The sequence below is a fragment of the Brienomyrus brachyistius genome, chromosome 20 (genome assembly GCF_023856365.1).
Source record: "Brienomyrus brachyistius isolate T26 chromosome 20, BBRACH_0.4, whole genome shotgun sequence".
Lineage (NCBI taxonomy): Eukaryota > Metazoa > Chordata > Actinopteri > Osteoglossiformes > Mormyridae > Brienomyrus > Brienomyrus brachyistius.
In genome coordinates, this window is record NC_064552.1 from 10,840,601 (window position 1) to 10,857,258 (window position 16,658).

Consider the following 16,658-nt stretch of genomic DNA (forward strand, 5'->3'; position numbering starts at 1 on the left):
GTGCTACTGTGTTAAATTTACCATTCTTTGGGCGTTGATTATTCCTTGAAGTTTTTGTAAGCCTGTGGACATTATCAATAAATTAGATATTTTTGTTCATGTATTAATTTAACGTTAATATTGACTAATAAAACCCAGAGTGTCTTTTATTTTTTGGGGGGGGGGGGGGGGGGCAGCCAGTCTGCTTTTAAAGTGGTGTGGAAGCTGTTACATTTTAATGTTAATGGAGTCTGGAAGCTACAGGTCATACGATTGAGTTTACAGGGCTCGTCAGCGGTGTGTATGTGCTGCTTCTTGTACCAGGCCCTTCCATGCCTTGGGCGGGTGTTAAAGCACCTCGCCGCTGCCAGGTGGTCTGAAATAACGCGCCAAGCCAGCGCGGGCATTACCCTTCCAGGCAGCACCGTTCTGAGTGTACTTGGATCGTTTCGGATGTGTTTATCTCGACGTGATGTCCTGCCACTCTCCACTGAACCGGCCGTCTGGGATTTCTATGCATGTTGGAACATTCTGTTGAAAGAAAAATGTAAATGCTGCAGTATTTATAGTCTTTTGTAAAGAATATCCTTCACGTTTGTTCTTTTTGGGAAGTGATGTTGGACAAGTGCTTGATAAGCTTGGTTTAGATATATTATTTGAGACACCAGCACTGAATAATATATATATGTCTGTGTTTATGTGTGGGTCTTCTATTAAGTGTACCATTTATTGCAGAAAAAAACTATATTTAGATGCTGGCATGACTAAATGACAGCAAGAGCAGCAATGAAGTCTAGATCACTTTGAAGAGTGAGCATAATCTAAGGTCTCAAGTTCATGTTCGCTGCAAAGCTGTTTGCACGTGGTCGGCTCCCGGGGTCAGAGGTTATTTAAATTCCAGCACACTGGTGAATGTGTGCGTGTATTCGTTGGCAGACTGCCTTAAGCAGTGCGTAAACAGAGAAGCGTTGCGTAATCGGTTTCGGTTATCTTATGAGCGTACATCCCAAACATTTCTGCTAATTAAGTATGAGAGGGTTTTTCATTGCTGTCACATATGGGGACCACATGCACTGCATTGCTTGGAATGAGGCTGTTCCTTTGCTTTTAATTACTGCAGCCAGTGCATGGAACTGCTTAGTGTTACTGAACGTTAGTATCGGTCAGGGTTATAATGAGGGTAAGTTATTGAAATTCCTCTTTGGGTGTATGCCTCGTTTTGAGATGCTCCTCTTGATGCTTGATGTTTGATGCATATTTTTCTATTGGATTGAATGTCTTATTAATTAATCTCATCTAATGACAAAGCAAAATGTTTTTTTTGATATATATATAGAGTTTACAACGCCTCTTGTACATGCGGGAACATGCGACGTTGTAGCCCTGCCGTCGCATGTCAGTGCGTGTTTGATGGTTCTTGGCTTTTTCTTCATTAACGTAAGTGACCGTTATAGCTTGATTTAATTTATATTTTTGCCTGTCTGATGGAAAGCTTTCCGAAAATGATTCCACAAGACAAATAACAGCATGTAAATTACGAGCAGATCAGCTGCTACATAATCCTTGATGGTGTATGTGAAGGCATATGGATTGTGAAGTGAGATGGGTTGCATCTGGTGATTTGCTGACTCTTGGTGTTGTGTTTGCCTCACCTTCGGTATTCCTGATATTGCGTGCAGGTCTGAAACTTGGCTACCTTGTTGTTAAATGGGAATCATTCCCACTGATGTCAAAGGGACATGGAGACGTTTCTCCCAACCTTTTGCAGTCTTGTCAAAGTCTGCCCTCTGCTCTGATCCATCAGCTGCTGCCTGCACTGGCTTGATAAAATGATATCCCCCCAACTCTAAAAGGAACAGACATTAACAGTGCCTTGGAGAGGGTCACAGAGGGCACTGTAAACCTGGACACAACAATAACGAAGATCGGAATATTTTAGCAGGTTGTTTTCCGTGCCTGAAGTTGACCTGTGGACTTCATCCTTATCGTTTATTTATGGCATCAAGAAAATCCACGGAATCCAGGTTGACGGCAAGATCCAAAGCCAATTCTATATCCTGCCACCGCAGCCATCTGTAGGCCGTAATTTCTAAGACCCGTGGACCCATCTAATATATCTCCTACAATCCCCTGGCAAATTTAGCTCTGACAAGCAGGGAGTTCCTTCTGCATAATGCTGGCACGGCCTTTGATTTGCCAGTTTTCTGGATAAACAAGCGAAAGTGGGGTTATTTAGACACATGCTTTGAAACGAAGTCGTATCTCTCTTCAGGGTGATCGTCTTCACTGTCATTCTTAGGTCTGTTAGGCTGTGTTTATCTATTTCTGCTCTCTTTTCAATCAGAAAAGCTTTTTACCGTTACTTCATTTGGAAAGTGTGGATGAGAGGTGCTGCAGGGAATGGGCTATAAGAACCAGTGACAAACAGCTGAATGCGAATTGGACGAGACTGTTTATCACACAGCAGTGTAATAATGTACTGCAGAAGATTGTATCAAACTGATGCGTCCTGGACTTTGTGTGCAATCTGAAGTATGAAAAGGTCAAACTATTATCTTCTGTTTTTCTTATATAAATATTACAAGGCATTTAAGAATGTTTTAATTGAGTGTTTTAAAAAAAATCCTTTCTTAAACTTTATGGAACTCTTACATGCAGTTCATGAGCGTCACTGGTAAGATAATTGTAATCAGTGATTAGCTTACTGCAGGACGGAGGTTCCTGGATATACGTCATATAAAGTGCTGAAATACAGCCTTGTTTCAAATTTTACCCTATGTTGCTCTTGCCTTTCAAACATGGATGAAACGTCGTAGATTACCTCTTTCAATAAAGAAACAACTTGTTTTTACAAGCATTAGCATTGTAAGCATTACCAGTATTATAAATGTAAGGAATATTTACTATGTTTATGATTTTACATTACCGTGCATAAGCAGGGTATGAAATTTAATCAAAATTGGGACCTAGCTGTATTCTACATAAACAACGTGGACTAATAAAACAGCCTATATAACCTCACTAGTACCTGGTTATCTGACATCACATCACCATTACTATTCACTTCCTTTTTCACTGACCATTTTGCTGAAGATGTAGCTGTTCACAAGTACAACAAAATGATTGTTTCCACGAACTGGACATTTGGGATTTGGGATTTTACACTGGTACACCAGCAGTGAAGTGGCATAAATATTTCAAGTGAGGTTGCATCTAATAACATATTTATGAGTTTTGAACATCGTGGTCACAAGTACACCACACTATATAGACAAAAGTATTGGGACAAGCTTCTTGATCATTGAATTCAGGTGTTTCGTTCAGATCCACTGCCATAGGTGTATAAAATCAAGCACTTCGCCATGCAGTCAGGCTCACAAATATTTGTGAAAGATTAGGTCATTCTGAAGAGCTCAGGGAACTCAAGTGTGGTGCTGTCATAGGATGCCACCTTTGCAATAAGTCAATTAGTGAAATTTCTCCTCTGCTAGATATTCTACAGTCAACTGTAAGTGGTATTACTGCAAAGTGGAACAACAGAAACTCAGCCACGAAATCGAAAACCACATAAAGTAACAGAGCAGAGTCAATAAGTGCAGAGGGACACGGTGCTTAAAAGTGGCCAACGCTCTGTTGACTCAATAACTGCAGGGTTCCAAACTTCCTCTGGCATTAACACCAGCATGAAAACTGCGCACCGGGGGCTTCATGGAGTGGGGGCTTCCATGGCCGAGCAGCTGCATGCAAGCCTCACATCAAAGTGCAATGGCAAGTGTCAGTTGCAGTGGTGTAAAGCACGCCGCCACTGGACACTGGAGCAGTGGAAATGTGTTCTGTGGAGGGAGGAATCACACTTCTCTGTCTGGCAATGTGATGGACGAGTTTGGGTTCGGCAGATGCCAGGAGAACGTTACCTGTCTGACTGCATTGTGCCAACTGTAAAGTTTGGTGGGGGAGGGATAATGGTGTGGGGTTGTTTTTCAGGGGGTGGGCTGGGCCACTTAGTTCCAATGAAGGGAATTCCTAATGCATCAGCATATCAAGACATTTTGGACAATTCTATGCTTCCAACTTTGTAGGCCCAGCTTGAGGAAGGCCCTTTTCTGATCCAGCATGACTGTGCCCCAGTGCACAAAACAAGGTCCTTAAAGACATGGTTGGGTGAGTTTGGTGTGGAGGAACTTGACTGGCCTGCACAGAGCCCTGACCTCAACCCCATCACACACCTTTGGGATGAACTAGAATGGAGACTGAGAGCCAGGCCTTCACTTCCAACATCAGTGCCTGACCTCACAAATGCTCTTCTAGATGAATGGGCAGAAATTCCCACAGACACACTCCAGAACCTTGTGGAAAGCCGTCCCAGAAGAGTGGCAGCTGCTACAGCTGCAGAAGGGGGACCAGCTCCATATTGGTGCTGCCTATGGATTTACAATGTGATGTCATAAACTTTACTGTAGGTGTAATGGCCCGGTGTCCCAATACTTTTGTCCATATAGTGTACTCCTGTTAAGGCAGGGTAATGGATATAGTCCCTTGGTTATTTTCTGTTGGTCATAACTCAAGTTTCAAATTTTACGACTGCAGCAATGAATGTCTTTTAAGGAGCTTCACACCTACAGAACTTCGATAAACCTGACAGTTTTTTTTTTGTGGAAGATTTTTAAGTTTGTGCAGAACATACACACGTCTTTATTTTCTTATTTTAAGCATATATACTATACGAAATGAGGACTTCACTTTTAAAAATAATTTCATGTTTTTCCACACGAGCGAGACATCTGTCCGACCGCCTCAGGCGGGACGTTGATCTCACCATTTACACGAAAAGCGGGAAAACAAGTTGGCTGACATTTTGTCCTCTTGTTCCCTGGCATCGCTGGCCAATCCAATTTGAGTCCATCAATAAATCTTAAGCCCTTGTAGTGTACTTTGCAAGAGGACAAGAGGCTGGGGTTCTTACTGATGTCTTTACTCTCCGTGAAGTAAAACGCAGCGTGCAGCAGCTGTGAAAACACCGTCTGGCCTCTACCACTGCAGCTTCATCTCTCTCTCCTCACTGCGTGGCAGCTGTGTCTCCATGGAGACCTGCTAGGCAGCTGGGCCGCTCTATCCTCTATGCTCCCGAGTCAAGCGCCCTTTTATGGGCGTTAGGGAATTTAAGGCTCCTCGCTTTTTTGAGGCCCGTGTCCTTGTGTCAGCAGATACTTCTGCGGACGGTGGCATCAAACCTCTGTCTCCAGGGGCTTAAACTGGCCCATCTGACTTTGTTGCAGTTTTAACACGAGGGCTCTGTTAGCCTGCAGAACAACGGGGTGGTCGCCATGGCAACAGAATTGTTGGTGCAGTAATTGCAATTCCCCAGCTACACGGCTAAATAGACCCCTAGGGTACTCTCAGGGGAAAACTGTCTGTAACGTTTCTGAACGATGTCCATTATGACTTCCTCTCGAGGTATAATGGCCCTGTAATGAATATTTAAATAATTTAGAAACGCATTCATTTGCTCGTTTTGGAAACAGAAATATCGTTGGCCTCAGTGCAGGGGTCTGGTTCCTGTAGACAGCGGGTTATAACTTCGGTGCTGGTCTGATTTCCTGATGCTAATCACCGAGGCATGGAGCCATACTCCCCCACTGGAATGTTCTTCACTGGAGAAATCAACAGATAATCTATAAGCTTAGCACACAGCACTTATCAGAGGCAATGCTGTAGAATGGCTGACTTTAGCTCCGCATCTAGAAGTCCCTTGGTGTTGTGATTACTGGTGGTGATGATGATGATGATGATGAGTGGTGGTGATTTTGTGAATCAATTTTATTAGTAGGGGTGGTTCCCTGATGTCCTGACAAAAATTGCCCACTGTTGCCCTATCAAATCATCCCTTATATTTAAATGGTGAAATTAGTAGTTCAACCTTCACTAACTGAATATACTGTTCAGACCTGATACCATTGGGTGAAGGATGTCCATGGACTCTCATTTTCAGCATCTGCAGGCCTTGATTTAATTCAGACTTAGTTCTTAGTTCAAACTTAATGCAAACATATCGAATTTCAAGTCATGTGTCTTTCATATTTAGTTCCTTAGTTGATCTAAATTGACCTTTTCTGGAAAATTATGTTCATCGTTATGAGATGGTTTTGTCTAAAATAACCTCAAGTGAGGATCGGAGAGCAGGATCAGCCAGTCCCTGGAGCAACTGGGGTTAAAGGCCTTGCTCAAGGGTCCAACAATGACATCACTCCAACCACTGGATATGAACCAGCAACCTTCCAGTTAAGAACTGAGTCATAAGCTGCAGAGCCACAAACTGCATATTTTCCTAGCTTTAAGGTATTACAGGAAGGTCCTACCCCAGAATCGAAGCTTTGGAGTATGAGTTCATGTCCTTAACCACAAAACTGGGTCAATATAAATGTACTCTTTTAAACTAGAAAAACTGACTTAAGAATGCTTTTATGTAGATATCACGTTATGTAAATGTAGGTATAAATCAGAATGTCGGAAACCTCAAGCATCCCCTGGTTTTGTACAATTCAAGGGTCAGAATTTATAAGAACGAGTCACAGGGGTTGCATCTGTGTTGCTTGTCTTTCCAGTGCATAAAATCAGCATGTTAACCTTCAGCACCCTAAGATTGTCGATAGTCCACCTCTTCACCCTGATGTGTGGAGCCCGTGTTCCTCCCAGAAGCCCCTGGGGATCCTTAAAATTTGTGCGGGGGCTTTGCTCTGTATGTCCACAAATGGTTGTGCAACAATTTAAAGTATGTAGTAGAAAAACAGATTAGTTTCCTGCTTTGCGCAGAGAGCAGCCAGAATGTGTCTGTAACGATCCTGAGCAATAGGACTCATTCCCATTGCTATTAACTCCCCATCACTGTTAAGATATATATTTTTTTTCGGCTCATCTTTATAATATTTGCTTGAATTCTTCAGCAAAATGCCAGCGTTCTGGTGATCATTAAGGGTTTCTTTTTTACCGCCTACAGCTGCAGGGCTATAAACAGAGCTGTTAAACTCGCGTCATTCTTCCTTTATTTCTGATACTCTTGGCAAAATTCAAAACATTAGAGGATAATAATGTGGCAGTTATATCATTTTAAAAAAGGAGTTGTACAGTAGGTTCATGGGTTCTGTTAAATAATTTTGGGTTCTTGCTATCTTACTATCTTTTGAGGAGTAAAGCACTTTGTCGATGTGGTGTAATGGGAAATAATGCAGACTGCCCCCTTCTGGAAGGGGAGTCGCTGCACGACAGCTCTGCAGCCTTATTCTCCTGATGTCGCAGCATTTCACTGCCTATCTGGACACTTTCCTTTGCACTGTAGTTTCCAGGCCGGACGCCTCCACATTCTGGGGCCTCAGGGCAGCCCCAAGCCACAGCAAGTGATGATGGGCCCTGAGCAGACTTACCGTGGCTCACGGGACTTTTACTTACACCAAAATGTTCTGAGGGCAGCACGAAAAGTGATTGGTTCAGAGAGATAACCAATCACTTCTTGTTCTGCCCTCAGAATATTGTTATGTAGGTAAAACTCCCATGAGCCTGGATAAGGCTGTTCAGGGCCCATCATCACTTGACATAACATATAGCAGATATCTGCCACATCTATGACTCATGCATGTTTCAGACTTGTCGCCACTCTAAGAGCTTTGGCCCCAAACGATATACCGGTTGTATTCGTCCACTGGGCTCACGAGTTTTACTTACACCAAAATGTTCTGAGGGCTGAAGGAAAAATGATTGGTTAGAGAGAGAACCAATCAGATTGTGGAGGAAATGGGTCCAAGCAACTAGAGAAGGCGGGACCAAGACATCTGATTGGTTGGTCCTGCCTCCTCTAGTTGCTGCCACTCATCTCCTCTACAATCTGATTGGTTATCTCTCTGAACCAATCGTTTTTCCTTCTGCCACAGAACATTTTTCTGTAAGTAAAACTCCCCAAACTCACTGGCCGCAGGGTGTTCTGTCTGGGAGTTTCCCCGTTTGTTATTAAGATAACACCCAGCTATTCAAGTAATCAAATAATCTGCCTCCATTCAGCAGGGGAAAATCACGCAACACCGCCGATAACACAGGCAGTAACAGTCGCTGTGTTCCTCAGTGGAATCGGCTGATGGGCACTTTATGGTTTTTGTTAACGTTATAAAAATATGACTCATTAGACACACCCAGATCTGGTTTTAATTCTCTTTTACCGTGTACATTTAGAATTCGCACAAGTAAATTGTTAAGACTTCTATTTGTTTAAACACATGGGTTTTAAAATATAATTTTCTCCCCAAACCAGTCATTAAAAGCTATGCAAACACAGCTGCAAATAAATTTGAATTCCACCAGGTAGATAGAATTGTGCAGAAAGGATTATTTTTGGTGCCATTTTTTGACCATTTTGATGTAAATCTGACTTTGCGAGGCCGCCGATGGCCGCAGGCGCTGCACCCATGGGCTCAGTCCGCCGTTCTGTAAGCGGTGCGTTTGCGAGCTGTATACGCCGCGGTTTAGGAATGTGGGGCGAGGAGGTTAATTTTCACTAGTTCCTGGGAATGGTGGGTGGATTGAGTGTTTGGTTAGGATCCTGCTTGTGTTTAATTTAATATATGGCAAATAAAGCTTAATTTCATTTCAGTTACATTGTATTTAATTTTCATTCTCTTTAATTTCATTTCAGTTAATCCATATTACTGTGGAATAGTGTACTGATATTCCTGTCATAATATATTATTACGTAACCGATTACATTTAACATTTAGTTAATTACCAGTAATGGCTCCTTTTATCCAAATAACAAACACATACATACATACATACAATGTTTCACTGGAGAACTTTATGCGCTTCCACAGAGTTTTTCCCTAAACCTAAACTGATAACCTTCTGTGAGCCTAATGATAACCTAATGAGTACACTGACTACCTTATGATTACACGATTCATCCATTTCTTGCTGCTTATCCAGTAAAGGGGCCCGGTGTGGATGACGTTATTTTTAAGCCGCGTGGTTTTATTGCTGTATTAGTAATGTGTCCTTCCTTACAGTCCTCTGGTGAGTTTGGCTCTAAGTTCGAGTGAAGGAGGAGCCCGTCTCAGGTGACGGGAACTTGCAGATGACGCCAAGCAGTCCTCCCCCCGCTGGGCTGTGGTGTTTCAGACCTCAGCGGAGGGGCTGCGTTCACCGGAGCCATCTGACGCTGCGTGAACTTGAGAGAGTGCCCACCTTTCCTCCCGTGCGAACCGCACGGAATGGGCACAGTCCCTCGCCAACCTGGGATGGCTTTTCCGTAGCGGAGCTGGCCAGCAGGGGGCGTGCTGGTCCATATCCCCATCCATCAGCCCAGTTTCCCCCAGTGATTATTATGTCAATTGTCTATTATTAAAATAGACAGATTGCCGGTGGGTGCTTGAGCAAGACCCTTAACTGCCTAGAAAATGCTCCAGGGTCCCAGACAAATGGTCTGACCATGCGCTCAGACCCCAAGCTCTGCTCTCTCCCTCTCTCCCGTGTGTGTGTGTGTGTGTATGTATGTATGTATGTATATATGTATGTATATATAGATAGATAGATAGATCTATACACACACAGTGCTCAGCATAAATGAGTACACCCCACCAGACTTGTCAGAAAACCTTTAATTACCTTTCAGAATCAACATTTTCTATGGGATACTATACTACAAAATACTCCCACAAATGTAGGCCATTGATAGCAAACAAAATATGTTCATTTGCACACAAAAAAAGATGATTTTCCTGACAAATTCATTCAAGTCTTAGGAGAAAAGTCAAACTGAAGACTTCAAAATTCAAATTAACAGGATTTCAACCGCAGGTGACTGTTTTTGGAACTGATGTCTTCAAAAGGCATCGTAAAGGTGAGGATTTCAAAGAAAAATGCATGGTGCCCACAGTGAAACATGGCGGTGGCAGTGTCCATACGTGGGGCTGCATGAGTGCTGCTGGCGTGGGGGAGCTACATTTCACTGATGGTATCATGAACCCGCAGATGTACTGCTCCATACTGAAAGAGAAGGTGCTACCATCGCTCCGTGCTCTTGGTCGTCATGCACTTTGCCAACACGAAAATGATCCAAAACACACATCTAAAACTACTGCTGCGTTTCTGAAGAAGAGCAGGGTGAAGGTGATTGAATGGCCAAGCATGTCTCCTGATCTGAACCCAATCGATCACCTATGGGGGATTTCTGAAGAGACAAGCTGAGCATCACTCTCCATCCAGCATCCAGGCTCTATAAGAGGCCGTTCTTGAAGAATAGAAAAAGATAGATGTTGCAATATGTCGCCAACTTGTTCATTCCATGCTTAGAAGAGTCCTTAAAAATCATGGTGGTCAAACAAAACACTAGATCTAGTAGTTTTTGTTGCGGGGTATGTTCATTTTTTGCTTCAACTTATTTGACTAAAACAGATTTTGTGATCTAAGTTATAATTATTAACCTTAATTTCATGTTATGGAGTTAATCAAGTGTTCGTTAAAGCCCCTTGTGAAAATTTTGGAAATTGTTATTGTGTTCAATGAGATATCGATTAAAATCTTACTTTTCAAAGGGGCTCTACTCATTTATGCTGTGTGTGTGTGTGTGTGTGTGTGTGTGTGTGTGTGTGTGTGTGTGTGTGTGTGTGTGTGTGTGTGTGTGTGTGTGTGTGTGTGTGTGTGCCTCAAAAGGGGAGCACGATGTGAAAGGAATCATTGTGATGCCTCGTACTTGTACAAATTACAAATAAATGCTCCATGTGTGGAGGGCATGTTCTCCCCGTGTCCACAAGGACTTTCTTCTGGTTACTCCGGTTTCCCCCCTCAGCCCAAAAACATGCTGAGGTGAATTGTAGTTGCCAAATTGTTTGTAGGTGTGAATGGTGTTTGTGTGCCCTGTGATGGGTTGGTGCCCCGTCCTGGGATATTCCCTGCCTTGGACGTGTAGTTTCCAGGATAGACTGCAGACTCCCCCTAACCCTAACCCTAACCCTAACCCCCCCCCCCCGCAACTCTACATAAGACAAATGGGTACAGAAAATGGATGGATGGCTTCACATCATTATTATGATGTTTTATTAAATCCGTACCAGATTCATGATTGAGCAGCTGAAGATCTCATTGACTTAACAATTAATTCTCATTGTCTTTTTCAAACATTGTTACCCCAATGGAAACTACGTAACAAGTCACTGATTATCGGCGATGTACCATGTGGACATTAAGCTTAACTGGCCAAGGTCAGCGGCCTGCAGCTGAGGGAGAGGCAATGCGGCACTGGGTTGTTTTGCGTGCTCCTTGATGTGTATAGTTAAGCCCCCGGATCAGGGTTAGGAAGAGCCTGGTAAAGAGAAATTCCGGGGGAATGGGGTCATGTGGGAGGAAGTTCAGCAGCACAAAGACACAGTGTTACATTTCGGAAGGTGATGGGCAGAGTGCGCTGCGGGAGGGGGAAACGCAGCTTTATGGCCCTTCCTGCTTCTGGGCTTATCAGGTCACGTTTAATAGCCCCTCGGCCTTTCATTCAATCTTTGCATTTTAACCGTCTAATACATAGTTATAGCCGTGTTTATAATACTTTATGAATGCATTATAATGCATTATACATGACTGCTTTAAGTGTTACCTATTTATTAAACTGACTTTCCACGTACAGAGTGAGATGCGTGGCAAATTAATGCTAACGTTGTTACTGTATTTGTGCTTGATGTTTATTTCAGCGAGACGGTGTTTGTGTTTTGACTGTTTTTGGGGTTAGAGTAATTTATGAGTTCTGTGTCGGGATTAGTTGAAGAGCAAATTTCACTGAGTCCACGGGATGGGTGAGAATATTTCTGTGGACTTCAGTGAGTTTTACTTCCTGGTACTGTAATATATGATGAGCAAGTCTGACACAAAAACAACAAAATACGAAATTTCAATTGTGATACGAGTTTGACGGGTGTCTAATGCAGATTTTCCCCAATCTTCTGTTTTAAGATCCTCACATCAAAGTGTGCGGCAAGAAGGACAATGTGAAGGAGGCGAAGGAGAAGATCATGTCCGTCCTGGACACAAAAGTAAGCGCGTCATGTCGCCTTTGTGCTCGCCGCCTGATCCCCGTGCCCCCTAACCCCCTCGCCCGGACTTGGCGCGGCCCAGTCTACTCCTTCCTCCCACCTGTTCTGGATTTGACTCACACGGACTGGAGGAAGTGCAGTGTGTGTTGGGGGGGGTGGAGGGCCCCCCATTTCCCCCTGTTTAAAAAGACCTCATGGATGCCACATGTACCACCCACCATGCTAGTAGGTCTGACCCTTTCAAATTACACACAGTCTGCGTAACTGTAACGACTGTTACCCCCGCCTCACCATATACGCGAGTTATACTACCCCACCACCTGACCTAATAAACAGGGGTGATCCTTAGTTTTTTTTGTAGGTGGGAGCCATAAGAGGAGCCATAATTCATACCGGGGGCAACCTTGTCATTAACCAATGAGATGTTTCGAATCGATGACCGACGGGGAGGGAGCACTCTGGGGGGCCAGTCGGCTTTCAGCCGGGACCAGAGATCTTGCGGCCCCAATACACCCCCTTCCCTAGAAGACCACCACCTCACTCTTGATTGCATACTTACTTTACCAGTCCCTGGAGGGGTCTCTTCTATACATACAGGAGGAGTTTTAAATGTGTTTGTAATGTTGCTAAATCCTTGTTAAGCAACCACACTGGGAAGGGTGCCACGGACGAATGACATTAACTCAGTGGAACCGAGTTACAACACGTTCAAGAAAATGCGGGATAAAACCTGAAGCTAGTGCTTTTTTTAGTACTTTGATCTATAACTGAAGCATTTCTTGGTGTTCGCAAACATGGTTAAAATTTCCGAAGGTTTTAAAAATAAAAGGCAAATTCAAAGAAAAGTCACAAGTGCTGGTCCGTGTACGATGGGTCGGCCTTGTGTCAGGAATCTCGCTACTGCACACTGCAGAGCCGCCTTCAGTGGGGTTCTGTCTAACGTGCCGGGGGGATGATAGGGTGTGGGACCCGCCGACCCGTCGCACGGCTACCCGCAGGTATGGAAAAACAGATCTTAAAATCCGACAGGATTGGAGGCCAGCGCTTGATTAGCGGACTGACCCCCTGTGGTACGAGGCTGAATCCCATCCACCGTCTCCAGCGGGTGGGAACCGCTTTACAAGGCCGAGGGTGGGGCACACGTGTGCGCAATGTGCATCAGTTTGAGCCTTATGAGTTTCATCCACTAATCCGAGCCAAAAGTGTCGCCACTCGCACGAATCATGTAAGACCTGCACGGGAAACTGACTTTTTTTTGCGCCAATGCTCTTGTAAATTTCAAAGTACGAGTAAAACAAGAAAAACACGTAAGTGTGTTTAGGCGACAAAAAAGCTCCGTGAGTGTGTGTGTGTGTGTGTGTTTGTCTATATTTATATTTAACTTTGATGGTACAACTTTTATTTATGTTTTTCTCTCTCCTCCTCAAAATGTTCCAATACAATAAAGCTGCGAAAACATATACTTCAGAAAAAGCATACTTCAAACGGCATGCTTTTAACTAAGATAAATAATTAAATCAAAAACCTAAACCCTTGACAGCTGTTAAATTGCAGGGCTTCAAATGAAAAGTGATGGCTGACTGGATCTGGAGTGTGAACTCGGAGACATGCCATAGAAACGTGGCCGATGGCCTTTCCGAAGTCGTGCCGCGGTTCTTAGGAAGGATCCAGATGGTTTATGACAGCTGGGTTCTACTGCGTAAGCCCTTGGTTAGAATCTGCAAGACCTTTAACCCCCTCCAAAGTGCTCCAGGGGAGCCAGATAAGTGAACTGACCCTGTACTCGGACCCTAAGCTTTTCTCTCAACTGTCTGTGTGTGTGTGTGTGTGTGTGTGTGTGTGTGTGTGTGTGTGTGTGTGTGTGTGTGTGTGTGTGTGAAAGGAGAGCAAGGTGGTATATGCGAGAAACATTCCAATATACTCGTGCAAATGGCAAACAAAGCATCATTTCATTTCTTGTTTCGTTTCATTTCCTATGTGCTGACGGAAGGCGGCCCGCTGACGTCCCTGTCCTGCGTTTTTCCCTTTTAGAGCAACCGCGTGACCCTGAAGATGGACGTGTCGCACACTGAGCACTCTCACGTCATCGGGAAGGGCGGCAGCAACATCAAGAAAGTCATGGAGGACACCGGATGCCACATCCACTTCCCCGACTCGAACCGCAACAACCAGGCGGAGAAAAGCAATCAGGTTAGTGTTCCTTTTAGGGAATTACTTGTCTGTGTACTTCTGCGTACGCACTCATGCACCTGCAAAGACTCCTACGTATATATAAACAATTCAGGTCAAGTTTATTGTCACATTCAGCAGCGCAAGAGAGAGTTTGACATCGGTGGTGGGGGGAAGCACAGTAAATTTAAATCTCAAGGTCTGTTTATTTGGGGGGATGTATGAACCTATATTAAATATTGGAGGGTACAAGACCCCCCACAGTCCCGGCGTTCCTAAAACTCTGCACACATTAAACAAAGCTGGGTAATGATTTACATTAAGTGCACCTTCATATTGCATTCATAATGCATTCATAGAACATTCATAAGCAGCATGTAAGCATGCCTTAACATCCTAACATCCCTTATCAGCTTCAATATACATTAATAACAAACATAATGTGATTATAATGTTTGTTATTAATGTATATTGCAGCTGTCATGTGTTGTTGAAAGTATAATGAATGCAATGCTTTAAGACATGTTAAGGTATACTTACATGCTGCTTATGAATGTTCTATGAATGCATTATGACTGCAATATGAAGGTGCAGTTAGTGTAAAACATTATTCACAATAGCAGTGAACACTGAACAATAAATACTGGATTAAAAAAACACTAAACATAGTACATAGCAATGACACAGTACAAGTGAACAGCACAAGTACAGAGTAGGTATGAGTGTATGTAGAAATAAAAATAAATTAATAAGTAAATTTGCAGGTGAATGATGCAATACAAGGTTAGTGCCAGGGGTTTTTCACTTTAAAGTGTAGTTGTTGTTAGAAAACACTGAGCTATTTGAACGCAGAAAACGGGGGAGGAGAATCTGTTACCGTCAGGCCGCTTAGTGGGATGTAGATCAGCACATGAGCTGTTTCAGGCTTTGACAAAGTGGCAAACGTTCATATCGAGGAATGTCTGGAACTTCTATGTCCGACACCCCCTTCGGTTGGAGGAGAGCTAGAGTACAGACTGTCGGCAGCCCTGACTGGCAATACAAAATGCTTACAACAAAACAGATAAAGCAATGGTTGGTACCAGTCAGTCCTGATACACCAATGAAGTGGGTTGGGGGGGGGTGATGATAAGAATTTGGCTTGGACCATTTCCAGTGATGCCAGTGTGTAATTGTCATGGTTTCATTTGGAAGGGCAGATGAAGACGGAGCTGATTTGTAAGGACTAAAGACTGACTGATTTTCATGGAAGGGCTTCAGCCTGTTAGCGTGGCTCTTCTTTATGCCTTTTTAGAGAAGCTTCTGGTCCTGATGCCATTTTGCTTGTAGATAAAATGTCGTAATACGGCACAAATGCTTCCCTTCTGCCACGCATTGATTCGTCGGTTTGCACACAATGCATGCTGGAAATGGATGAGGGCGTCGCATAAATCGAAGGACCATGTTGTTATGTGGTCGCAGCTGATCCGCTATTGAAAATCGCTGAAGTTGGAAGCGTACTGACTAGCCTTTGTTTAATCGGTAATTTGTTTCAGATGTACATAGTTGAGAAAGAATTGGAATAGAAAGAAAATGGAAGAATGGATTTTAAAATGATGCCGCTTTTGGTCAGAGTGCGTGCATGTGTGTGTGTGTGTGTGTGTGTGTGTGTGTGTGCGTGTGTGTGTGTGTGCGTGCGTGTGTGTGTGTGTGTGTGTGCGTGCGTGTGTGTATGTGTGTGTGCATGTGCGTGTGTGTTTGTGTGGGTGTGTATGTGCATGTGTGTGTGTGTGCATGTGTGTGCGTGTGTGTGTATGTGTGTGTGTGTATGCGAGCGGGAGCGGGTATACCTATCCTTATGGGGACACAATGTCCCCATGGGGGGGGGGGACCACATTAAAACCTGAAATTTCTGGGGATATCTTTTGAGGTCCCCATTTGGATAACCTCAGTTTTATTTATAAAAATCTGTGAATGCAACAAAAAAGTAAAAATGCAAAATTTTGGTTGGTTACTTATGGTTAAGGTCAGGGATGGGTAGAGGTTAAGGATGTCGTGATTGGGATTTGGGGTTTTCCCATAGAAATGAATGGACGGTCCCCATTTAGATAGGTACCCTAACATGTGTGTATGTGTGTGTGTTGATTATGTTGATTAAGTAAAGAATACTGTGGTCGTAGAGGATTCTGTGTGTCTGTGTGTGTGTTGAATAGGTAAAGAATGCTGTGGTTATAAAGGGTACTGTGTGTGTGTGTGTGTCTGTGAGAGAGAGAGAGAGAGAGAGAGAGAGAGAGAAAGAGAGAGAGAGAGGGAGTTTATGAAGTTCATTTCCCATTCCTTCTCCACAGGTGTCCATAGCCGGCCAGCCAGGAGGTGTGGAAGCTGCCAGGGCCAGGATCAGGGTAACAAACCCGCTGTGATCTCCACACAAGGCCTGTCGCGCGCAGATTTGTCAGGGCGCCGTCATACGCCAGT

At 43.7% G+C, this 16,658-nt stretch overlaps 1 protein-coding gene and 1 long non-coding RNA gene across 4 annotated transcripts in view; both read left to right on the top strand.

Moving 5' to 3' along the window:
• The window catches only part of bicc1b (BicC family RNA binding protein 1b), a 63,937-nt gene that overhangs the window by 27,638 nt on the left and 19,641 nt on the right, over positions 1 to 16,658 (top strand). For both annotated transcript variants that reach the window (XM_048987116.1, XM_048987117.1), the window contains exons 4-6: positions 11,956 to 12,035; positions 14,067 to 14,225; positions 16,532 to 16,585. In XM_048987116.1, coding sequence (XP_048843073.1) covers positions 11,956 to 12,035; positions 14,067 to 14,225; positions 16,532 to 16,585 — 293 coding nt within the window. The remainder of the gene's footprint in view (positions 1 to 11,955; positions 12,036 to 14,066; positions 14,226 to 16,531; positions 16,586 to 16,658) is intronic.
• Positions 208 to 3,500, top strand: LOC125715507 (uncharacterized). 2 transcript variants are annotated; one of them, XR_007384086.1, is made up of 3 exons: positions 208 to 1,159; positions 1,316 to 1,416; positions 1,659 to 3,500. It is a non-coding gene; the product is annotated as an uncharacterized LOC125715507 (long non-coding RNA). The 2 variants fall into 2 exon arrangements; XR_007384085.1 differs by having other exon boundaries at positions 1,316 to 3,500.